This window comes from Arachis stenosperma, chromosome 1 (assembly GCF_014773155.1).
Source record: "Arachis stenosperma cultivar V10309 chromosome 1, arast.V10309.gnm1.PFL2, whole genome shotgun sequence".
Taxonomy (NCBI): Eukaryota; Viridiplantae; Streptophyta; class Magnoliopsida; order Fabales; family Fabaceae; genus Arachis; species Arachis stenosperma.
In genome coordinates, this window is record NC_080377.1 from 10221974 (window position 1) to 10247108 (window position 25135).

The window sequence follows — 25135 nt, forward strand, 5'->3', positions numbered from 1 at the left end:
TGGATACTTGATGCTAAAATCCATCTTGATTCAATGGATCTTGGAGATACCATTAAAACTGAAAATAATGTATCCCAGAAGGATAAAGTCAAGGCCATGATTTTTCTTCTTCGTCATCTTGACGTATGATTGAAAAATGAATACCTCACATTAAAAGATCTTGTAAATCTGTGGAAAGACCTTAAAAAAAGTTACAATAATTAAAAGACGGTGATACTTCCTCAAGTCCAATATGTTAGAGAAAACTTTTTTGACATTTCATGCCTTGAATGTGCTCCTGCAACAGCAGTATCAAGAAAAAAGATTTAAAAAATATTCTTAGTTAATTTCTTGCCTTCTTGTTGCTAAATGCAACAATGAATTACTTCTAAAGAATCGTGAAGCGCGCCCAGCTGGCGCTGCCCCATTTCCTGAAGTAAATGCGGCAAATTATTACCCAAGAAGAGGTAAATAGCAAGGTTTTAATAACGAAAAAATTATGGAAAGAAAATGAATTATGTTAAAAAATGATCTCATCAGAAGTGGGATAAAGAAAGAAACAATGGGCAGAATAAATCAATAGAGGATAATTGTTTCCGTTATGGTGGAAAGGGTCATTGGTCGCGTACCGATCGTACCCCAAGGCACATAGTCGATCTTTATCAAGCATCTTTGAAAAAGGACGACAAAGGAAAGGAAACGAATTTTGTTTCAAATAATGCTAAAAATTCCACCACTCATTATGATGTATCTGATTCCTTTGAGGATCCTGAAAGAAATATTGGTCATTTGATCAATGATGGAATAGTTTAATATGTGTATTTGTTAAGTATTCATGTGAATAAATAATGTAAGAAACTTCTTGTTAAGTTTTATGCATTTGAATTTCAAAATGACTGAATGTGCTAATAATAATAGAATTTTTAGTGTATGATATTATGTACAGTACTTCTTAGAAAAACGATTTCAATTAAGAATATAATTTTACTATGTAAATATTTTTACTCATTTTATTATTATTATTTTTCTTTGAAGAGAATGGCAAGGACATATAATGAAGATGTATGCCTTGCGGATAGTGCAAGTTCGCACACCATTCTCAAAAGTGATATATATTTTACCCATCTTGTGCCAAAAGAATAATATGTTAATACTATTATTGGCTCAGGCAATGTGATAGAAGGCTCCAGAAGAGATATAATTTTATTTTTCGGAGGAACAAAATTCGTAATAAATAATGCACTATTATCTACCAAGCCTTTGAGGAACTTGTTGAGTTTCAAAGATATTTGCCGAAATGGATATCATATTGAACCAATGAATGACAGAAATCATGAGTACTTATGTATCACAACTCATGATTTAAATAAGGTTATACTAAAAAAGTTACCCTCACTTTCATCTGGGTTATATTATACCAAGATTAGTACAATTAAATCACATACCATTGTAAACTAGAAGTTTACTAGTCCAAATGCATTTATAATTTGGCACGACCAATTGGGTCATCCAGGAACAACCATGATGCGGTGAATTATTGAAAACTCCCATGGACATTCACTAAAGAATCAGAAGATTCTTAAAACTAGTGAATTTTGTTGTGCTGCATGTTTTCAAGGAAAGTTAATTTTAAGGCCATCACCAGTGAAGATTGGATTTGAGTCCCCTGAATTCCTAGAAATGATTCAAGGCGATATATGTGGACCTATTCATCCACCATGTGGATCTTTTAGATATTTTATGGTCCTAATAGACGCATCTTCGAGATGGTCACATGTGTGCTTATTATCTTCTCGCAACATGGCGTTTGCGAGATTACTTGCTCAAATTATTCGATTAAGAGCACAGTTTCCAGAAAATCCATTCAAAACAATTCGTCTTGATAATGCTGGTGAATTTACTTCCTAAGCCTTTGATGCTTATTGTATGGCTAATGGAATACGTGTTGAACATCCAGTAGCTCATCTTCACACACAAAATGGGTTAGCAGAATCACTTATTAAACGCCTCCAATTGATTGCTAGACCCTTACTTATGAGAACAAATCTCCCAACCTCAGCTTGGGCATGCTATTTTACATGCCGCTGCACTTATTTGTTTGAGACCAACGAGTTACCATCAGTTCTTTCCTATGCAATTAGCTTTTGGCTAGCAGCCAAATGTTTCCCATTTAAGAATATTTGAGTGTGTGATATATGTTTTCATTGTACCACCTTCTTGCACCAAAATGGGACCCCAAAAAAAATTGGAGATATATGTTGGATATGATTCTCCCTCTATAGTGAGGTATCTCAAGATACAAATTGGAGATGTATTTAAAGCCCGGTTTGCGGATTGTCATTTTGATGAATCAAAATTTCCAACATTAGGGGGAGAGAATAAGCTTCCTGAAAAGGAATTTAATTGGAATGCATTATCGTTAATGCATTTAGATCCTCGATCAAGGTAATGTGAACTAGAAGTTCAAAAGATTATACATTTGCAGAGAATAGCAAATGAATTGCCTGATGCATTTTTTGATATAAAGAGGATAACCAAATCTTATATACCAGTAGAAAATATCCCAATTCGAATTGATGTCCCAGTAGGACAAGTAGCCACTGAAGCAAATTCACGCCAGAAGCGTGGCAGGCCTGTCGGTTCCAAAGATAAAAATCCTCGAAAAAGAAAAGAGGTAAATACGATTTCTGCTGAAAAAGACATAGTAGAGACACTTGCAGTTGTCCAAAATTCTGATATAGTTTTAACGCCAGAAGACGTTCAGGTACCTGAAAATTGTGAAAATGACGAGATCTCGATAAATTATGTCTTTACAGGAGAGAAATAGGACTAGAATAAGACAATTATCAATGAAATATTTGTATATAATGTGGCATTAAATATCATGCATGAAAGTAAGAATCTTGAGCCAAGATCAGTCGAAGAATGTCGACAAAGGAATGATGGGCCAAAATGGGAAGAAGGCATGAAGGCTGAGTTAGACTCACTTGCAAAACGTGAAGTTTTTGGACTTGTAGTCCATACACCAGAAGATATAAAATCTGTTGGATACCGATGGGTATTTGTGAGAAAACGAAATGAGAAAAATGAAGCTGTGCGCTACAAAGCTCGACTTCTGGCACAAGATTTTTCACAAATGGCCGGTATAGATTATGAAGAAACGTATTCCTCTATGGTGGATGCGATAACATTGGCGTTATTTGGTCAGTTTATCCACATATCATAAACTACATATGCATTTAATGGATGTGGTAACAACCTACTTATACGACTCATTAGATCGTGATATCTGTATGAAAGTCCCTGAAGGACTGAAGATATCTAAACCATCCGATGAATATTCACATGGGTTATACTCAGTCAAATTGTAAAGATCTTTATATAGTCTAAAGCAATATGGATGAATGTGGTATAATCATCTTACTGAGTATTTGGCTAAAAATGGATTCAAGAATGATGATATCTGTCCATGTGTTTTCATAAAGAAATCTGCATCTGGATTCATTATAATTGCTGTGTACGTTAATGATTTAAATATCATTGGAACTCTTGAAGAGATTCCAACAACTATAAAAGCTCTAAAAGAAGAGTTTGAGATGAAAGATCTTAAAAATACTAAATTCTGTCTCGGCCTGCAGATCGAGCACACAACAAATGTGATCTTCATTCATAAAAAAAATACACAGAAAAGATCTTGAAGAGATTTTATATGGATAAGTCACACCCGTTAAGTACCCCAATGATCGTAAGATCTTTGGATGTGAAAAAGGATCAATTCCGTCCTAAAGAAGAGAATGAAGATATACTTGGTCCTGAAGTACCATATCTTAGTGCCATTGAAGCGCTAATATATCTTGCTAATAATACACGATCATTTGTTGTGAATTTACTAGCAAGATATAGTTCCTCTCCAACTAGAAGACATTGGAATGGAATCAAACAAATTTTTCGATATCTTCATAGAACGATTGATATAGGATTGTTTTACTGATATGGATCCAAGTCACAATTAGTTGGTTATGCAGATGCTGGATACTTATCTGATCCACATAAAGGGAGATCTCAAATAGGATATCTGTTCACATATGGTGGTATAGCTATATCATGGAGGTCCACGAAACAGACGATAGCAGCAACCTCCTCTAATCATGCTGAAATACTCGCAATACATGAAGCTAGTCGCGAGTGTTTTTGGCTTCGGAGTTTGATCTAATATATTATGTCATCATGTGGATTGACTGATAAGAAGATAGCTCCAACTGTCTTGTTTGAAGATAATACAGCATGCATTGCTCAACTTAAGGGCGGATATATCAAAGGCGATAGAACAAAGCATATTTCTCCCAAATTATTCTTCACTCATGATATTCAAAATCAAGGAACAATTGATGTCCAACAGATCCGCTCAAGTGATAATTTGACAGATTTATTTACAAAGTCACTTCCAAAATCCTCATTTGAAAGATTGGTACATGAGATTGGGATGTGCTGATCTCAAGACATTAAATGATGTTGACAAGAGGGGGAGACTGTACTCTTTTTTCCTTGGTCAGGTTTTTTTCCATTGGGTTTTTTTTGACAAGGTTTTTAACGAGCCAGTTCCCATCACAAAGGATAATATACTCTTTTTCCTTCACTAAAGTTTTTTTTCATTGGGTTTTTCTTTAGTAAGGTTTTAACGAGGCATAATCCTAAATGGTCATCTAAAGGGGAGTGTTGTGATAAGTGTGAAGTGCATATGAGGTGGATGACCATTTCTCTATGTTATTGAGAATATCAAGAGAGATTGTATAATTAATTGAGTTTGAAAAGGTAATCCCTTATATGTATATAAATAGGGATTTGCTATGAAGGAAGATACACACAGAAGCAATAAAACACCCTTCTCTCTCTATATATATATTACTAATAGTTTCTCTCTCTTTCTTTTTACTATTGCATCTAAATATATGAATGATTTTTATTGAACTAATTATATTAATACTAGAGTCTTCTATTTACACATTTATATTTTATATATCTTTTATTTATTTTACAACATAAATATCTATCATGATCGATACATTGCTGACTTGAATATACAAAATTTTAACATTTATTTCGATGTGTTATTGGTATAAAATATTTTGATATTCATATATTAAATTGTGTTTTTATACAAAATTAATTTTACGAAATTTTATTGAATATTTTGGTTTCTCACATAGTTTGCTACTTGCCAATGTATTGGCGCATGCACTAGACAGGATACAAACCCTCGATATTTGGTTAAACAGACTAGTGAGCTAATCATTAGACCAACGTAAGTTGATTTAATTTTATGAAATTTTATTGAATATACTTTTTTTTCACGGTATCTTCTAATCCAACATAACGAGGATTAATCCGTCATGGACCAGAGCTCCATTTAAAAATTGTTGCTAGCCAATGAATTATTGTATGCACAAGATAAGATTCGAATCACAGCACTTACTTAAAGTGATTAATGACTTAAGTTTTTTTTTTTTTTTGATCAGAGTGAGAGATTAGGGATTTTGTAACATCATAGATAGATAGCACTTTCAGTATCAGAGTGTGGCTCAAGAACCCTAACCCTATTAATGACTTAAGTTACTTAACCACTCTATTAATCCATGTTGGTTAATTTTATTGAATACTAAATTACTAACGCAAACTTTATCATCGTTATTAATGGCCAATAAAAGCCCAATAAGTCTAGATCACCAAAAATGTGAAATAAAACATTTTGGGCCGAAGCCCCAAAGAGAACCCAATGGAAGGCCGTTGGGTATGAGTACTCGTTAGTTTTTGCGTTTTGCCCTGAAGAAAACAAAGGAAGCTGCTTTCTTTCTTTTTCTTTTCTTTATTAGTGGTAAGGCAAGCGACGACGCCGGTGGAAGTCGTATCGTGTTGTTTCTCCTCACAATCAATCCCTTCACTCTGTTATGTGTAAGCCCTCTCTCTCTCTCTCTCTCTCTCTCTCTCTCTAAATTCTTTTTCCTTTTTATTTTTCATTACAAAATGCAATGCAATTCCAAAGCTAAAATACCCCACGCGGATCCCTTTTCTCTTCTCCGCCATTTTCTTATGCTCTCTCTCTGTTGGGAGCGGGGTCCCAAAACTTTTGTGGGACCCGAGTTCTCAATTTTTTTTGGATGGTGCCAAGTGAGATACCCTTTTGCTTAATTTGCTCCAAGTTTTGATCTTTTTTTGATGGGGTGGTAACCTAAATGTTATGTGCTTATGTGTGGATGCAATGATTTCTTTTAGGGGAATGATGGTGCCCATAACGGAAATTTATTTGTTTATTTTGCATTAAAGTGGGTGACTTGAATGGACTCCAACGAAACGGGAAGGGTTGTTGTTATGTATTTATGCTGAATTGTTATTTGTACACTCTTTGTTGTTGTTGCATGAAATAGGTTGTACCCGGAATCCTAGTTGGTTTTTGTAGAAGTTCAAGGTTCAAGAGATTAATATGTTACTGAAAGATGAAAGTTAGAGCATGTTAGTTTGATGCTTTAGTTGTTACAGCATACAAGTAGAAGCAAAAGTAGCAAAAATGTTCTTACTTATATCAACATATTTTTTGTATAAAAGAGATTCATGTGAAGTTCAAGAAGTACTCCTCATATAATACTTTAGGGGTATTTTATTAGTTAAGGAGCAACCAAATGAACTTTCTATCTCAATAGACTAATTGAGTAGAAATCCCAAGAAAGTTTGAAGTCGAAAAGATTATTTACTTAAAAAACGATTCCTTTGGGGTTTTGAATGAAACTAAAATGAGTGAAACTTGTGTTAATCCTTGTATAGTAAGTTTTAAGTGTTTATTATCATGGAATTAGTTTTGTTAGTGAAAGTTGTGGAAGGTGTACCTCAAGTCAGAAGGTTCATATTTTGTTTGTAGTCATTGGATTATCCTTTTAACTGATGAAAGGAGACAGAGAAGGGTTCTGGTCAAAGAAAGTGCCGAGTGTAGGGGAGGAAGAAGAGAGGATGGGAAGATCAAGGGCATGCTATTTTGTTAATTCCTTAGGTATAGCTTATATTTCTTCATTCAAATCCTTGATTGCCTTCCGTCATTGTTTATTTTCTTCCACTCACTGTTAATGGTTCAATCTAAACTTCAGTATGCCACCTGTTTTCGGTTTGTAGTCACAAGGATTGTGGGGTGTAATTATACGTGCATCATCATGTTGACAATTTACTGTTGCTTCATGTTATTACTTACCCCTTGAGATGCTCAAATCTTATGGCTGTTTGATGCAAATAGCAACCTACATCAGATACCTTAACACAATTCTTTAAATTTGTATCATTATCTTCTCTTTTTCTACTTATGTAGCATGCCATTACATATGTATGACGTTTTCTATTTTAGAAACTAGAGACATTCAAATCATCCTGAAGGACCTACTGTAATCCATATGCCATGGCCATTATGTCAAATTCCTAGTGTGCATTTTGGCACTGGTTAAAATTGAGGGTTGGAGCATGCACTTAGTATTCAGGGATGATTCTAATTGAAAAAGGGTCTGAAATGTGCTGCATGATTACACAGTAATCACATTACAAGACCTTTGAACCTTTGAACATAGGAATAATAAATTAAGATCAACTTACTTCATGCTGTTTGTGGTCTTGCATATGTTTTGTATATATCAACAGACCTTTGTAATATCGTGTTTCCTTATATTTTCAGCCGTGGCAATTTCCACTCAGAATGTTGCTTACAAGGAAACTGAATTTGGTAACCCATAAAGCATGATTAGATGGAAGTGAAAGTTGAGGCTTGTGCTTTGTTTATCAGTCAATTGCTTTAAATTGCAGGAATGATCTGGTGCTGAATTCTGCAGTAGAAGCCCTTCTTTTATACTGGTAAAGAAAGAAAAAGCTTTCTTATCTTTTACTTATGTTAGCTTCATAGTTTTTTTTATTATGGATGGCTGTAAGCAAAAAATCTGCCATAAAATTATGGCGGATGGCGCTGCGGAAATGGCGGACTACCTAAAAAATACATGTATGTACAAAAAAGTATGCAGAAAAATTCCAGTAATAAATTATAAAATCTAATCAATTTAATCAACTTTCTACCCAATTAATTCAGCAAATGCAGTAACAAATTCAACAAATAAACATAACATCAAGTCATAACACACCATAAAATATAAGAGGCAGGGGTAGGGGCATTAGAGGTAGGGGCTTGTCTTGAATCGAATTAATTGAACCTATATAAGTTGAAAAAAAATTGGAAATAGAGAGGTTTATAATATAATTTATTGCACTGAACCTAGGTAAATAAAAGGGGATACAGGAAAGAAAAAAGGGTAGGAACACCAGAAGTCTGGAACAAAAACTAAGTTGCGAACTAGAGAGAGAGGGAACCTGTGGCTTGCAGCAGCGGCTTCGCCAGAATGCAGAGAGAACGACGGAGAGGGAAGACGGAGAAGGAGGAACTGGTGCCGGACGGTGCTGCCTGGCATGCTACTGGTGGTTCTTCTGGCAGCAGCGCAGCAGAGACGGAGAGATAGAAGAGTTTTTGGACCGTCAGAGAGGAAGAGGCAGTTTTATGAAGAAAGGAGGCTGAGAAAGGTGAGTTGTAGCATTTTAGGGTTTCCTAAATTACTAAAATAACCCTAAAATCTTTTCAAAATTCAAAAAGAAAAAAAAAAAACCCGCCAATTTCCACCATTTCTATTGCAGTCCACCATGGCTCCGCCGCCATTTCGCCGTCCGCGAAAAACTCATCGTGGCAACCACTGTATGGCGGCAAGGAAGAAATCCACCACGCCATAACCGCTTTTTAAAACACTGATTAGCTTTCTGCTTTTAATATATGTGTGTAGCGGAAAATAAGAAAAATATATCTGGATATCATTCCTAAATTGGTTGGAAGACGCAAGATCATTCCATTTCAACTTTAATTGTTTTACTGCATAAGCATAATTTTGTTTCATTTTTTTGTATATGTATTCAAACTTGTAATTAATAATTTGGGACCGTGGTTACTATTCCTTGGGATTTGCGGGCTTTTTGATTTCATGTATTGACAAGTTTCTTTCTTTCTTTAGTTTTCCTCTTCCCTCTTCCTTTTGAGTTTGCATTATCCGCAACCACCATTCCTCTTGCTTGTTGAGAATGCTTACAAAATAAAATAAATAAAATTTGAGGCATCTTTTTCTTATTTTGCTTTCCTTTTGGATGTTCGTCATAGTCATGCTAATGGAAGTAGGAGCAGGCGACCCTTATGCAACTAATCCAGGTCCAATTGATGGTTCGGTTCTTTATGATCAAGACAAGCATGTTTCCACAGCAGTATGGGATGGACAGGTGCAGTTCGCTAGCCGAGAAGCCCTGTTGCTTCATATTTTTGGCTGAAGGATCTTATAAATTGCTTGATTATTTATCGAAGTCTTTTCTCATTAATGCTTTAACAGGAGCGTGGGGCTCTCAGATGTCATGAACACACTTCAAAACTTGATCAGTGGACACTTACCCCAAAACAGATCGAGTTGGTAGAGAGGGCTGGATTTGGATACTTGAGGTCAATCCCAGCTATTAGCCTGGACAATCCACTTATCTCTGCTCTAGTCGAAAGGTGGAGAAGAGAAACAAATACTTTTCACTTGAATGTTGGAGAAATGACGGTAACCCTTAAAGATGTTGCACTCTTGCTTGGTCTAGCAATTGATGGAGATGCTGTAATAGGTCTTACATATACCGCGTGCAATTCGGTTTGTGAGAAGTATCTTGGCAAGGTGCCAGAATCTGGCTACACAAGTGGTGGAATGGTGAAGCTGAGTTGGTTGAAAGAGTTCTTCTCTCGCTGCCCTGAAGATGCTCCCATCGAAGTAATAGAGCAACATACTCGTGCTTATCTTCTATATCTTGTAGGTAGCACTATATTCTCCACCACTACGGGGAATAAAGTCCCCGTGATGTACTTGCCATTGTTTGAGAATTTTGATAGATGTGGACAGTATGCCTGGGGTGCTGCAGCGTTAGGATTCTTGTATAGAGCACTGGGTAATGCATCGCTGAAAACTCAAAGCACCATTAGTGGCTGTTTAACACTACTGCAGGTAGTTTAGATTTGTTCTACTTCTCTTAACCCTCTATCTTTGTCCTTTCCTCCCAAACATCAATTTTCCTTTCTATCAAAATGATATGTTAATCAGTTATTGTCTATTTGCAGTGTTGGAGTTACTTTCATCTAAATATCGGGCGCCCAAAGCTTAATCTTGATATGATGCATGATCGATTTCCATTTGTGCTTAGATGGAAAGGCAAACAAAGTGGTCCGACTGCAAATCGTGATGTTGTTTTTTATCGCAAAGCTTTGGATTCGCTAAAATCATGTGATGTAAGTCTTGTTTTGATTTTTATGTTTAATTATGATCTGGGAATACTCGGATTTTTTTAAACGGATCAAGTTTCACTGTTATCAATGTCCAGGTAGAGTGGCTACCCTACAGAAACATGGACAGCATGGTAATTCCTGAACATATCAAAAGAACTTTGTTTCTTGGGAGATCGAAGACAATGTTGATATGCTTTGACAAGGCAGAAAGACATCTTCCAAATCGGTGCTTACGGCAGTATGGCATGCTTCAATCAATCCCAGAGGATGTAGAGCGATGGGAGAGGAAGAGTAGAGGAGTGGATGGCGGGGTTGATTTATCCGGTAAAATGGAATCAGAGCTTAATGAATGGATGGAACGCCGTGTGCATATTGTTGACAGCGATGAAGGTATTGATGAAAGTGAGTACATGGAATGGTATTTGAGAATCACTCGAAAGTTCATCGGGAGGCCTATTTCTCTCTCGTCCGAGTTCCAGAGAACGGTAAGGATATGTGCAATGAATTCGGTTATATAACTTATTGCCTATTATAGATTAAGTTTGAAATGCTTTTTAAAGAAAATAAACAAATCTATGCAGAATGCTGGTCTGAGGGACATTGCGCACATTGCGGATACCTTCTCGACGAAAGGGTTGGATCCACAACAAATAGAATCGATATCACGGATTAGATATATCGCCCATGAATGTTTGAGAGACCAAATTGGCGGTCCGGTCATGGTCTCAACCTCCCCCCAAGTTGAACTTGGAAAAAGGGTAAGAGGAAAGGAGAGGGTTAGAAGAAAAGGCGCGGGTAAACGATTACGGAAGGATGGTGCAGTTCAATATACTAGTGCAGTTAGTGAAGATGAACAACCTCAGTTTTATGGTACTGCTATTCCGGTTGATCAATTACATCTTACAAGGATTGATAGAGAGTTGGATCATGCACAATTATGTTCTGTAGAGAATGCAGTTAGTGCTGTCCAGTTGATTCACGCCGAAGGTGACAGTGAGAATCTGCAGCTCTGTGATGCACACATTGGTGTCAACCAATCAGAGTTGCACTATGCAGCCGTTGCTGATAATCACAACAAGCCGGACGATCTTGCTGCCGACGCTAACCATCAAGATCTAAAGGATGGAGTTGGTGAGGAAATAAAGGAAGAGTTTAACCATATGACTGGTGAAGAGAATATCGAAGAACTAACTGTGGCCAACACGGTTCATGATGTACAACAACCCTATCCTATGGTGAATGATAGTTCACAGGTTTGCGACGATGCCATGCACGCGATTAACAACAACCTTGCAGAGACAGCTGCAGATGTCAGTCAGTCGCGTCTCGGCAACTCGGCTGGGGAGGTCAACCCGCATCAGAGCAACGCAGACGACGATTTTGTTAATTCGCAACTTTCCCATATTAGCAATGAGAGTGAACAACAGCCATCTGCTAAAGCAGGAATAGAAGTGTCTCAACAACATTCTTCCATTGAAACCCATGAGGATATTTCACAGAAAGGTGATTGTAGTGTTGCTGTATAGGGTGAAAGAGCCTACACTAATGTAGTTTTTTTGTAGAGAAGCAAAATTTTAGGCAGAAGAAAACCTAATTTAAAAGATGTGGTGGTGCCATGTATAATTATTCATATTAATTTATCTTCTTATTTTTTTTTCATTCTTGCCATGCATTTTCTTCTATGCTTGTGACTCTAGGTGCAGGCAATTTAATTGCCAAGCTAGTCTCAGATCATATCATAATAATAAAGCTTCCATGCAAGAATTGAGACTATACATTTGAAAAAAAAGTTTTACCATAGCTGGGAATTTTAAGATTAAAAAAAAAATAAAGAAAGAAAAGATATGGTGGCCCTTTTATATATTTATCAAAGGTAGGTTTTGCTAAATAGTAAAAAAGTGTTATCTTAATTTTAACCGTAATTTTTAAGTGTTGTTAAAATTTTATATTCACCATGATAATAGTCACGGTAGAATTCATGATATAACAATGCAGTAATAATATGCATACTTTGTAATATTATGATATACTACTTTACTATAACTTGTGAAAAAATATTGAATAAATACCAAGTCAACAGCTTATAGTTCATTTGTTTTAACTTTTAACTTATTTTGGCAAAAAAGTTCTTTTAAAAATGAAAAAAGGACATAGTTTTCCCCGTGTTGTAATAACTTCCCAAAAAATCAGTTTGCAGTATGTTTTTCAATAATGTAGAGGATCTTATTTAAAAGCAAAGACATACTTCATCTGATTACAAAAAGAATATTAAATTTTTTATCTATGCTAGAAATTACAAAACCTATTATATCATACCGTATGCTATGATGTATGAAATTTAATTAACTTGCAAGTACCACCAGAGCACACATCCCGAAATTATTTAATTAACTAACTAGTTGAATAATGGATCAACTACACAAGGATCAATAGCGACAAGCAGTTACCACTTACCAGCAGGAATAGATAGATACACAAAATCATAGGATAAGATATAACCAAGTTTGCTAGCTATTTAATTCTGTATTTCAGTGCAAATTAAAAGAGAGCAAACAAACACACTAGAGTAGAGTAGATAGTGTCTATGTATGCACAGTAATTAAGGTATTACGATCTTCCAGAAAGTATGCCGAACAGAGAAAAAAAAAACTATACAGAAGTATTAAAGGCCAACAGAATTTATTATTTTTTATTATTATTTAATTATTAATTTAAATTTTTATTTTAATAATTTAATAACATTCTTTAAAACTAAATGGGTATGTGTGGCCGCCTCTTCCGCGGAGAGGATATGTCCCCCGATTTCTGTGTCCTGGTCAGTAAATTTTTACGGATATCTCTTTGGTCGGAGGAAATTGACATCCCTACTTCAGCATTCTCATCCATTCTAGTGTCCTTCAAAACCGACATTGAATTCACAAACCATGGTGTACCCTGCTGTGCATAGAACAATATGTATGCTTCCTCTCCAACAACTTCACTTTCAGAGGCTTCAGTAGCCTGAAACGATTATCAACCATTAATTAATTCTTGTTTAAATTAAGCAAGTACCATATGCATTTCAGAAATAGATGCCCTCAATTTTTTTCGCAAGAGACAATAGAGTATTTATACAACGTATGTAATGAAAATTTAGGAATGTTCGATTCAGTAAGATATCAGATGTGTATTATTCCTGGTATTCGAATGGTTATTCTAGATAATATGGGTATATTGTGTTTGAAAAATTAGTAGTATTTTATTCTAGAAGTTCATTTTTTAACTTATATTAGACTAAATAAATAACTCATTGTATACATTGTACAAATACTTTCTTGACTCCTAATCGAGATTTTTTTCCCAATTAATTTTGTAAAGTGTGATTTAATATTATATAAGACTTTTTTTTCAGGTTTTTTCTTTTTTTTTTTTTTGGTTTAGCTACAAGATCAATTGAGAAAACTCATTTTCCATGATATACCTTCGAGTCATCATACTTGCACCAATTGTTTTCAGAGGTGCGGACAAAGCAATAGTAATGCCCTGAATTTAGGTTTTCTCCAGAGTGCACAACAACTGCATATAGATAATATGTCAATATTACCTGTCACCCAAAAAAAAAAAGGTTTATCATTAATGTTGAAACAAATAATAACTAATAAAAATTCACTAATGAGTGATGACTAAACTCTTTTTTGAAATAACATTTTTTTTGAGCTATAATACTCATGACATATTGTGAGAATCTTAAAATTAATATACTAATGCAGTGGGTATAAGAGTATATAATATATAGTGTCACAATTAACTTACATTTTCATTGGGATCCTTATTGGTATAATAAGGCTTCAGATCCAAATCCATTGGGAAATCAACATATTCATCTTTCTTAATCCTATTCAATTTTAATGCTGCAATCTTAGGTGTTTTGTTCAGAAAAATTTGCTGCCTCCTGGACACTTGTATCCCACATGTATCACATGTAATTTGCTCAGTTTTATCCACCTTGAAGAATGATTCAAGTGCCTTCTCAACACTTTTAACACCGTCCATGTCTAACATTAGGTTCAGTGGCTCCGGTGTAGTATAAGAAGGAGGTTGGTCGTGGTCACAGCCAGAATACGAGAACTGAAAAAGAAGCAGCGCATAAGATTCATATACATAACATAATTTTTGTTTGGCACGGTATTCCCAAACTTGATAAGTTAAAAATTAATTTATCGTAGGTCAAAATTTTATTTAACAATTTATTAACTAACAATTATTGCATATATAAAATAAAATTTTAATATTAATATTTATTTAAATAGACAAATAAATTAAGTTGACTATAATAACATATATTTATTTTGCATAATAATTAGGTTTCTGTCTCTCTGTCCAAAAAATTAAATAAAGACCCATAACGAAAATAGAATAAAAACGGAGAATATTTTACTAGATGAGATTGTCATACCTACTAGCTACTACAAACTAGAAAAGTTTCAAAGCCAATAATTTAAAAGTATTATATGATTATAGATTATAAAGAGAGAAATGTAATTTTACTCATGAATTTGTCCGATGTTTGATATAAATTAAAGTCTGTACATTTTTCTTTTTCTTATTGTGAACCATACCTTGCTAACAATTTCACCACTAAAGATTTTGTCAACAGGATTATCTTCCCCATCTGGGAAACATTCCTTCAGCTTATCTAAGGCACATTGCATGAATTCATGAGCATCACACTGCCGGCCCTTTACAAAATCTGCCGAAAAATCTGCAATAGGAAATCATGGACTCACAAACATCCCAAAAGTAATTAATTAAATAAAGAATAATTAAACTACTAAAATAGTATCTAAACATTCACATAACTGGTAAAAAAAAAAAACCATAAATAAGTTCTGAAAAAATTTAAAAACATGACAAACATGATTACATATTAAATATATATTTTTAAAATGAGATTTTAGAAATCAAATTTTGATACGACCTTTTATCAATATTAGTAAAAAAATAAGAGTTTTTTATCCATAAAATTTGGTAATTTTATGTTTAGTGTTTTTTTAAAAAAAATATTGTGAATAATTATATTTTTTGAAAAATAAAAAAATCTAGAAATTGAGTTTTGTTTCAATTTTTTATGTGTATTTTTTAAATAGTGATGTAAATATTATCACAAAAATTCATATTAAATCTATAAGTCATTTGCTAAATATAAAAGTTTTTATTGTCATATATAAAAAAATATTATATTTATTAATTAATTTTATAGAATGAATTCAAAGATTTATTTATTTGTCTTTCGTATATTTAAGAGTTATTTTTGCGGAAATTATTATTTTTATGGAAAAGGTGTTGGTGTATTGGGAGAATATTGGGTGATGGGGGGATTTACCGGATGGTGGAAGTAGTGGTCAACACGCAGGGGCGTGGTGACCAAGCCAGGATTCAACGTGGCTCACCACGCAGGGGCGAGATGACGGGGCCGGAAGCCGTCGTGGCACACCACGCGGGGGCGAGCTGACGTGGCCGACATGCAGTGACTGGCACCACGCAGGGGCGTGGTGGAGCTGGCGTGGCAGAGTCCCGATGCACCACGGGGGGGCGTGCTGAAGCTGTTGGCATGCAGGGGACATGTATCACCCCGGTAAACAGCATGCAGGAGAGCTTGGAGAGCTTGAAGCTCTATATAAACGAAGAAGCTAGCCTTTAAATGTTTATAGAGAGTGTTAGTTAAGTGAGAGTGGGTAGGAGAACTTATTGTTTCTCCATATAAGCAGGTGAGAAGTGTTCTTCCAAGGAGGGCTGTGTTGTTGTTGGTCACCGTTCCCAGCTGGAAAAAAAAGGAAGAAAAAAAAATATTATTTTATTTTTATTTTAAAGAATGGTTCGTGATTATAAAGCTCCAGAGGAACATATTATAAATTATTTGGATCATCCAATCTATGTAAGTTGCTAAATTATAAGCTTGGAAGGGTTGTGTATTTTTATTTCTGTTTTTTATGTTATTTATTTAGTTTGTTTTTGTTAATTTTAAATTATTCTGCTGTTATAAAAATAAAAAAAAATTTAATTTGCTGTTATTTAATTTAATTTTAAATATAATCTTTTTTTGTGTATAATTAATTAATTGTTATAGAATATTTTTTTATAATACGACAAAGTTAAAATTTAAAAAAAAAAAATTTTTACGGCAAAAATATAAAAATAATACCATATATATAGTAAAATAAATAAATAATATAAATGTTGACCAAATTCAAAAATTTAATACATTGTTAAAGTAATAAATAAATAAATATCAGAAAAAAAATATATATAGCTTGTTTGTTATTATTGAAGTAAATAAATATGTAAATATTATTATTAATATTTGTTTATTAATAATACATGCATATTTATAGGTAATATAACAAATATAATTTTATTGATGCAGCCGAACAGAAATTTGTTGGTGCGTAAATTGGATCCGCCACAGAGTTGGAACCCGAGGGTTGAAAACTACTTACGTGTCACCGGATTCTACCACGTATCTAGGATTGGGATGATAAGAGGATCTCACCCGTTGTTAGCTGCTCTGGTTGAAAGGTGGAAGCCGGAGACTCACACTTTTGTGTTGCCGGTGGGTGAGGTTACGGTGACATTGGAGGATGTCGCACATATATTTGGCTTACCAATTGATGGAGAGCCTGTGAGTGGATGGACTGACAGTAGTAGTGATTTCGTTCAGAGTCACAGCATGGAAATATTCGGTCGTCAACCGGTTCTCAGTCGTAATTCAAAATCCTATATAAAGCTCGGTTGGGTTCGAAGTGTCAGAGATGCGGAGCCGTTGGACACTGACGAGTCCATAAGGAGATACGTGAGATGTCAGATTTTCTGTCTGTTAAGGTCGACTCTATTCACAGATAAGTCGACCGCATATGCCCATGCGAAGTATCTACCATTGCTTCGCGATTTTGAGCGGATCCATACTTATAGTTGGGGTTCAGCATGTCTGGCTCATCTTTACCGAGCACTATGCCGTGCATCACGATATGATACGAAGGAGATGGATGGTCCTCTTAACCTGTTGTTTGTTTGGGCATGGGAGCGAATGCCGTGTATTTCGCCCGTACCGAGGCATATCCTTCCACCTGCTGAGATACCAGTTGCCATGAGGTAAATATTTATGGTTCTTGTCGGAGAATATATTCATTATGCATGTTTCAGTTACGGTTACTGACATAGATTTTTTCATTGTATCATGTTTCAGGTGGAGTCATGCGGAGCGGAGTACAGCGTGGTTGGAGAAGACTGTTGTGACATTTAGGCATGATATAGACTATATGCAGGAGGTAACTATTTATGGTTTTAATGAATGCTAGATCCAAAGATTAATGTTATGGTTCTGACATTCGAATTATCTGTGGCAGTTTGAGTGGCGGCCGTACCAGGGAATGAACATTCCCGTCGAGTTACACAGACATCTTGATGTGTGTGATATCGTTGCTCCGTTGTTGTCGTTTGAGTGTATCGAGTGGCACCCTGCGGATCGAGTGATGCGTCAGTTTGGGTTCGCACAGCCCCCACCGCGAGCACCTAGGGAGATTCCACTAGAGCAGCATTGCATGGCTCTTCGCGGAGTGCAGCTTTATGACTGGACAGTTTTGCTTGGGGATTGGATAGTGGAGTGGGGCAACAGGCGAAACACTCGTATGCGGGATCTACACCCCCTTCCGACATGGGACTTCATACCGACCCCGGAGTATCGGGATTGGTACGTGCGCTCATTCGGACATATGCTGAGATTGTCGGCATATGTTCCTCATGCACCTGCACCTCAGCCACCGGAGCCACCTGCACCTCAGCCACCTGAGCCACCTCAGCCACCTCAGCCACCTCAGCCACCTCAGCATGCAGTGTTTGAGCCGGTTCCTTATTATGTACCACAGCCACCTCAGCCACAGGACCAGAGTGCGTCCAGCCACCACTCTGATGATTGGTTCGACTTTTCCATCGGCGGTCACGGAGATCAACAACTACAGAATTGGGCCAATGCTAGTTTGGGTGGTTGGTCAGATTTTAGTGCTCTGCATTCACCGTCGGGTACAGCTGATCCACATGGGGCATCAGTTGGTATGAGCCATGGTTTGGAGCATCCTGTTTCCGACCACACGTCGGAAGGTGCATCGTGTGATAGTGGATTCCTTCGGCGGACATACACACTTGTTGACGAGTACAACCCCGGTGCATCTGCTCCAGCAGAGGCAGGTGGATCGGCACATCCAGGAGAGGCGGGTGGGTCAGCAGATCCAGCAGGGGCGGGTGGGTCGGCACCTCGGGTAGAGACAGGTATGGGTGACCCAGTTGCAGGTCACCCATATGACCTTCGGACGGAGCGACATCCACCTGATAGGTATACTCCGTCAAAGCCAGGTCTGAGCATGATGGATAAGGCATTGCACTGGATGGGTCGTAAGAAGTGAGCATCGGGTTGGGTTTTTAAGATTTGATAGTATGTTTCACTGTATTTTAATGTTCTGTATGTTGGTCGATGTTATTTGTAGTTAGAATATGTATGTTTGCTTCAGTAAGGCAGTAAATGTTAACATTATCATGTTCTGAACCATTTCATACTATGTTCAATGTATTTTAATGTTCTGTATGTTGGTCGATGTTATCTGTAGTTAAAATATGTATGTTTCTTTCAGTAAGGCAGTAAATGTTAACATTATGATGTTCTGAACCATTTCATACTATGTTTCAATGTATTTTAATGTTCTGTGTTTATCATGTTCTTAACCATCAACGGATAATCTCAAATTTAAAAATTCAAACACGACTTAGACAAGAAAGAAAATTTATTATAAAAATGCAAATTCAAAAATACAAATACAATGAAAATAAAAGTCATTCCCCCCCACCACTCGATCCGGCACGCTGAGGACATCGACTCCGACTATGTCCCTGGGCACCACAGAGACGGCATATCCGAGGACCACGCATGTCGCGTGAGTCCATTTCGTTCAAGTATCTGGTCAATTTTGGTCGACCTTTTGACGTTCGCCTCAAGGCGGGATTAGCGACCAATGTGGGTCCCTCATACGGAGGCCATGTCTCGGCATCACCTAACGGTGAGAACTCAAATTTATATACCTTACGAACCTCTGTCATCTTGTACACGTCATGCACATACACGTGCCAATCGATTCGCTGGTTAGCACAGCAAGCAATAACATGACGACATGGTATTCGTTCTACCTGAAAGTGCCCACAGTCACACGTACGTCGTGTAAGATCAACGACTAACACCTTTCCACTAGTCATTTCGCGCACCTCAAATACTTCATTCCGTCTGTCAAAACGGTGCACGACTATATTCCCAGCCTGTTGCATACTTGCCTCTATCCGCTGCTGTGCGAATACAGAATAAGTATGTCCCGCACGTTTGCGTTCGTAAGACTCAGCACTCTTCCGCACAAAAAGTTCATTTAACCGATAATATGTTGCTCGAACTAGTGCCAACACAGGTAGATTACGGGCACCCTTCAACACTGAGTTAATGCACTCGACAAGGTTCGTCGTCATATGGCCCCAACGATGTCCCTCGTCGAATGCCAATACCCAATGTCTAAGCCCAATGGCATCGCACCACCTGGCATATGCCTCACCTCGCTCTTCCAACCTCTTATAGTTGATGTTATACTCCTCCACCGTTCTTGAATACCCAATATTGACCACAAGCTTCTGCAAGTGAGGGACTTTGAATGCGCGTAGGAAGTTGCTGCCGATGTGCCTTATACAAAACATCCACCATGCTCTTGGAGGTTGCCAGTCACTTCCGGAACGATTTACCGCTGCCCGAATTGACTCATGCCGGTCCGAGATCATACCCACACCATCTTTTCTGACAACATGCATTCGCAGATTCCTTAGAAAGAAGTGCCACGCATCAGCTGTCTCCCCTTCCACTAAAGCAAAAGCAATAGGCACAATGTTCTGGTTCCCATCCTGTGCAACAGCTACCAGAAGTGTACCTTTGTACTTTCCATATAGGTGTGTTCCGTCAACCTGTACTAGGGGTTTGCAATGCCTGAATGCCCTAACGCATGGATTGAAACTCCAAAATACGCGATGAAGTATTTTTACCCCTTGAGCCTCTTCATTCCCATTGTAGAGTGGGCGTGTTTCTATCTGCACAACTGACCCAGGAATCTTCTGAACCATAACCGAGAGCCACCACGGCAAGGCTTGGTAACTCTCCTCCCAATCACCGAAAACTTTCGCTATGGACTTCTGTTTTGCCAACCAAGCCTTTCGGTAACTGATGGTATAGTTGAACCTTGACTGGACTTCGGCTATTATAGTTTTCACCTTTATGGACGGGTCAGTCTCGACCAATGGCCTTATAGCCTCAGCAACTGTGTCCGAGTCCAACTTGGAATGATCCTGTGAAATCACTCCAGTTGTGCACGTGTGCCTACCGTTGTATCTGCGTATCTCCCAACAACCTTTTTTCCGTATCAAGCTGGCTCGGATAAGCCAGTCGCACCCACGCCCGTACATCTTGCACTTTGCATAGAACGTTTGTGGCTCAGACTCATACACTTCGTAGTCAACTCCTCTAGCGATAGTGTAACTTCTAATTGCTGCCACGACCGACTTTCTAGAACTGTATTCCACTCCAATCCGGAACTCTCCGTCCTCGGGATCAGGAACGCCTACAGAAAGTGCCCATCATCGTTTACTAATCAATCCAAAGTATATATTAAAGATAACATATTATTTGGTCATCACGTACCTATGTTTGAATATTCCGGAAACTCCGGTGCATGCATGGCGTCGAGATCCAACTCACGCATAAAAGGTGGCACGTTCATCGGTTGACTGATCGATGGGTGAACCACTACATTATCAGCTGCTTTCTCAACTCCCACATCACCATCCTCGTCTTCGTCGCCGGCTTCATAAGTAGCTTCGAAGTCCTCTTCGCTGTCACTATTCATTCCCTCGTACACTGCTGCTCTATCATCCTCCACCTCTAATTCATTTTGAATCCCTTCCGCCTCTACGGTTTCAAACTCAACATACAGCTCAATATGTGGCTGTCGCATCTGCGTCTGCCGGTGAATTTGAAACATATTATGCATAGTCACTTCGTCAGTAATTGGCATGGTATCAAACTGTATTAGACCACCAAAAACTACAACCGGATTCCGGTACAGAATTCTGCTCACTCTCATTAACGTTCCGTTCTCCATGCTTTGACAGAGACCATTCTGAAGTTCCATAAACGTCATGGTGCATGGAACCACAAACGAAAACGGATTCTGGCTCACAAACCTCACTCCCTCATGAGTATTACGTATTATCTCCCCGTCGCGATACACTACCAAGTTTGTAGTACCCTCCATTACACCAAAAACACACTCAAAAAACACTCACACACTTCCTCAGAATGAAAATGAAGCCGTGCACTGCCTTATATAGAGGGTAGCATTCACTACGCCCCCACGTTTTGATTGCCTCAGGCGAATCACGTACTGCCACGTGTCATCACGCCCCCACGTGCCACGTCATCACGCCCCCCACGTGATGCTCCCCAACACGCCCCCACGTGCTTGCGTGGCCAAATCCTGGTCCGCCACATCATCATCACGCCCCCACGTGATGCCAGCGTGGCTAGTTCTTGCTCCGCCACATCATCATCACGCCCCCACGTGATGAGTTAGCACGTCTCCGCGTTTTGCCACCGTATCTCACTCATCCTGCGCCACGTCATCTCACCTGACACTCCACGCAGCCACCACGCCCCTGCGTGTTAAACATAGGTCCACCATCGGGTAAATCACACTATTCCTCCATTACTAAGCAAAACACTAATCTAATTCCCATATAAAAATTATTGAGCCTTATTTTTGTCATCAGGATAAATTCTTAGTACTATATATTTTGATAATTTAATCTTAAATAAATTAATCAACATAAAGAATAAAATGGAATAAAAAGGATACAACTCAAATTGTTAGCAAGCTTCTCAGGATGAACAGGTGCTCCCGAACTATTTAATAATAAAGCATCAATGATCTCGCATAGTGCCCAAAAAACACACAAACCCTTGTCGTTATTACTACCTGAAATCACCCATTAACGACGAAGATTTTACTAACAAAATGTCTAGGTCTCATTTAGATAAATTCTTATAAAGAGATCTTTTTGAACAAGAAATTAAACTATTCTAAGAAAAACGTTAGGTTCTTGCATTTGCAAGACTAACCAGCTCTTCATTTTTTCCTATTAAAAATATTAGTTTTCTAGCATTTTTTATTAAAGTTAATTTTTTTCTAAATATGTGTTATATTAATTTTAAAAGATAAAAATAATGACTTCTGCATAAAGATATTTGATTACTTTCACTAATATTTTTTTTATAAAAATAATGTTAAAAACCTTTAAAGATTTCCTATAATAATGAAACTCAACCATATTCCAACTTCCAAGTGATCATATTAAGCATTTTATAAATACATGAATCTAATTGAAAATAAAAATATTATTTATACATTAAAATTAGTCATTAAAATTAATCACTAATATATTTGTATATAAATATATGTAATTTAATTTATTTTTAATATATATTTATATTTTAACATATATTTTATATTAATAATTGATTTTAGTGATCGATTTTGATATACATATAATATAATTAAGTTAGAAATAATATTAGGTAATAATTTTTTTTAGTCAATATCAATTAATCTTTTATGTATCTTAAATTTTAAATTTTAAATACTAAAATTAGCTAATTAAAAGTTGATTTCCTGTACTCTCTAATGAGAATAAATTTTTTGGTAGGACTAGTCAACAAAACAGTTGAAAAAGAAGTTACAAAGGCAAGAGATAATTACAAGGGGTGTGCTGGTAGAAAGAACGAAGTTCTTGAATAAATGGCACAGTGTGAGTGAAACACTGCAAGATCACATTCATGAAGCATGTGTTTCCAAGATTCTCAAGGCCAACACCCTGCAATAGAACCAAAAATATATGGTAAAAAAAATAAACTAACTAAAATTGTCAAAATTTAACTTAATTAATAAATATTAAATAAAATAAATTTTAATTATTTTTTATTTTTAAGTATTATTGACAAAAAAATTAAATAAATAATATTACATATTTAAATTTTTGTATTAATTAAATTTAATTAAATTTGTTTAATATAATAAAAATTAATTATGATTAACATGATTTTAAATTTTATTATTTAATAAAAAAATTTAAATATGTAACATTACTTAAAACAAAATTATAAAAAAAATATTGATATGCATGAAAGAAGGAGTGAATATCCATTATCTCGAAAGAACAACTAAGTTAAAAAAAACACCCAAACCAATTCTTAATTTTTTTTTTGAGAATTAATTAGTTTTTGTAAAAAAAAAAATAATATTGACTTTTTTGACAGAAAAATTAAAAATAAAATTCAGAAATTAAATTGGGTATTTTTTTTTTGTGTTTCGGACTGTTTTGGGTTTTTATCTAAAAAGGAAACATAAATGCGAGAACTTACAACATATGGTGAAGAGCTACTAGTCTCACGACTTTGGCTTGCTGTATTAGGAGCCACGCCATGAGCAGGACGAGGATCTTGAGACCTTTCTTGGATTACAGGATCATTCTTTCCATATTTAAGGGTAAGGTAAGTAATAATAAGTACGGAACAAACAAATCCTATAAACGAGAAGCCTAGTAATAATAACTGGTTCCTTATTGGTAGTCCCGCGAATGAAATTGGTAGAACCAGCTCGACATAGATCATTCCTAACTCTAAAAATATAAAGATGCGCCTCCCAATTGCCACGTTCGTTAAAGTAACAAAAAAAATATACAAACCGTATATAACCCAAAAGTCTGAAATTCCCTCCCAATAAATGTGATACATGATCACGAGTGACATGATAAATCTCATATAGTCTTCCAAGAAAACAGGTAGCCTTGAAAATTTCCATATACCTAACATCCTCGTTAAGAAATATGGAACAGAAAGAAGGTAGCAGTACCCAAGGGGAACCATGATCTTGAAGACTTTCAGGATGTAGTTCCTGAATTCGTCGTCGTCCCTGAATATAGCATCGTCGTGGAAAGATTGTACAAGGACGTAACACCATGATTCAACCGGAAGGAAAGCAAGCACCAACCTCACCACCTTTTCTCTGTTACCCTCTCTATGTACGAGATATTTTTGTGGTGGACCTTCGATCAGGACGGAACTGATACCCATCGCAATCGCACCTAACACCCAATGTATCTTCATCAGTTGTAGAAACGTAATTTGCAAGAAAAAGCACATGACCACCTCTAATCCACAGCAAAGCCACGTTATAACAAAGGCAATATAGGAAGCTAAGGCAAAACCACCACCTTCTTCTTCGTTGGGTCTGTGGACGAAGAAGGAGTAGAGGGAGCCAAGGACTAAAACAAAAAATTTCACGAGACCTGCATAGTCGCCAAAACGTGGCACGTCTGGCACAGTAGTCAACATGGAAAGCACCACCACCGCGACTAAAGTGATCAAACTGAAAATGGTATAGACAATGATCTTCCACCAGGAATTCAACTCTCCAAAGAGGTGCTGGAAGGTGGAGCTACAAGCGTAAGAGAGCAATGCAAACACAGCCGAGCCAACACCCACTGAAAACGTGACCATCTTTTCCCTAGTTTTTGGGACTTGCAAGTTATCCTGCATCATATTTTTAATGTTTTGGAGGAGAATTGAGGGCTTTATTGCTGCTAGTTCTATTCATCAATTAAGGAGACAACCCAAGAGCTGATATATGA

The 25135-nt window shown here is 36.7% G+C and overlaps 2 protein-coding genes across 9 annotated transcripts; one reads left to right on the forward strand and one right to left on the reverse strand.

Annotated features, from left to right (window-relative positions):
* The first annotated feature begins 5817 nt into the window (after window positions 1-5817).
* On the forward strand, window positions 5818-12001 carry LOC130938576 (protein MAIN-LIKE 2). 7 transcript variants are annotated; one of them, XM_057867169.1, is made up of 9 exons: window positions 5841-5928; window positions 7685-7732; window positions 7813-7860; window positions 8277-8574; window positions 9197-9312; window positions 9420-10064; window positions 10178-10345; window positions 10438-10827; window positions 10903-12001. In XM_057867169.1, the coding sequence occupies exons 5-9, from the start codon at window positions 9199-9201 to the stop codon at window positions 11866-11868; spliced, it is 2283 nt and encodes a 760-aa protein (XP_057723152.1). In that variant the 5' UTR covers window positions 5841-5928; window positions 7685-7732; window positions 7813-7860; window positions 8277-8574; window positions 9197-9198; the 3' UTR covers window positions 11869-12001. The 7 variants fall into 7 exon arrangements, with proteins under 7 accessions (XP_057723146.1, XP_057723151.1, XP_057723152.1 ...); XM_057867167.1 differs by lacking the exon at window positions 8277-8574 and adding an exon at window positions 6890-7018 and having other exon boundaries at window positions 5858-5928; XM_057867168.1 differs by lacking the exon at window positions 8277-8574 and having other exon boundaries at window positions 5834-5928.
* Window positions 12002-12879: 878 nt separating this feature from the next.
* On the reverse strand, window positions 12880-25071 carry LOC130940194 (uncharacterized). Of its 2 annotated transcripts, XM_057868271.1 has the most exons (8): window positions 24794-25071; window positions 23868-24589; window positions 23206-23320; window positions 22306-22425; window positions 14941-15083; window positions 14135-14449; window positions 13803-13925; window positions 12880-13342 (listed from the first exon to the last, which is right to left on the reverse strand). In XM_057868271.1, exons 1-8 carry the CDS (start codon window positions 25044-25046, stop codon window positions 13094-13096), a joined length of 2040 nt encoding a protein of 679 aa, XP_057724254.1. In that variant the 5' UTR covers window positions 25047-25071; the 3' UTR covers window positions 12880-13093. The 2 variants fall into 2 exon arrangements, with proteins under 2 accessions (XP_057724254.1, XP_057724248.1); XM_057868265.1 differs by having other exon boundaries at window positions 23868-25071.
* Between the last annotated feature and the right edge of the window lie 64 nt (window positions 25072-25135).

Coding starts and splice junctions, on each gene's coding strand:
- LOC130940194 (XM_057868265.1), bottom strand. CDS start 25,046: ATGATGCAGGATAACTTGCAAGTCCCAAAAACTAGGGAAAAGATGGTC. Junction 23,321..23,867: donor GTAGCTCTTCACCATATGTT/GTAAGTTCTCGC, acceptor GTTCTATTGCAG/GGTGTTGGCCTTGAGAATCT. Junction 15,084..22,305: donor GCTTGCTAACAATTTGAGTT/GTATCCTTTTTA, acceptor TTCCTATTGCAG/ATTTTTCGGCAGATTTTGTA.
- LOC130938576 (XM_057867163.1), top strand. CDS start 9,199: ATGCTAATGGAAGTAGGAGCAGGCGACCCTTATGCAACTAATCCAGGT. Junction 10,346..10,437: donor ATTCGCTAAAATCATGTGAT/GTAAGTCTTGTT, acceptor ATCAATGTCCAG/GTAGAGTGGCTACCCTACAG. Junction 10,828..10,902: donor CGTCCGAGTTCCAGAGAACG/GTAAGGATATGT, acceptor TGCTTTTTAAAG/AAAATAAACAAATCTATGCA.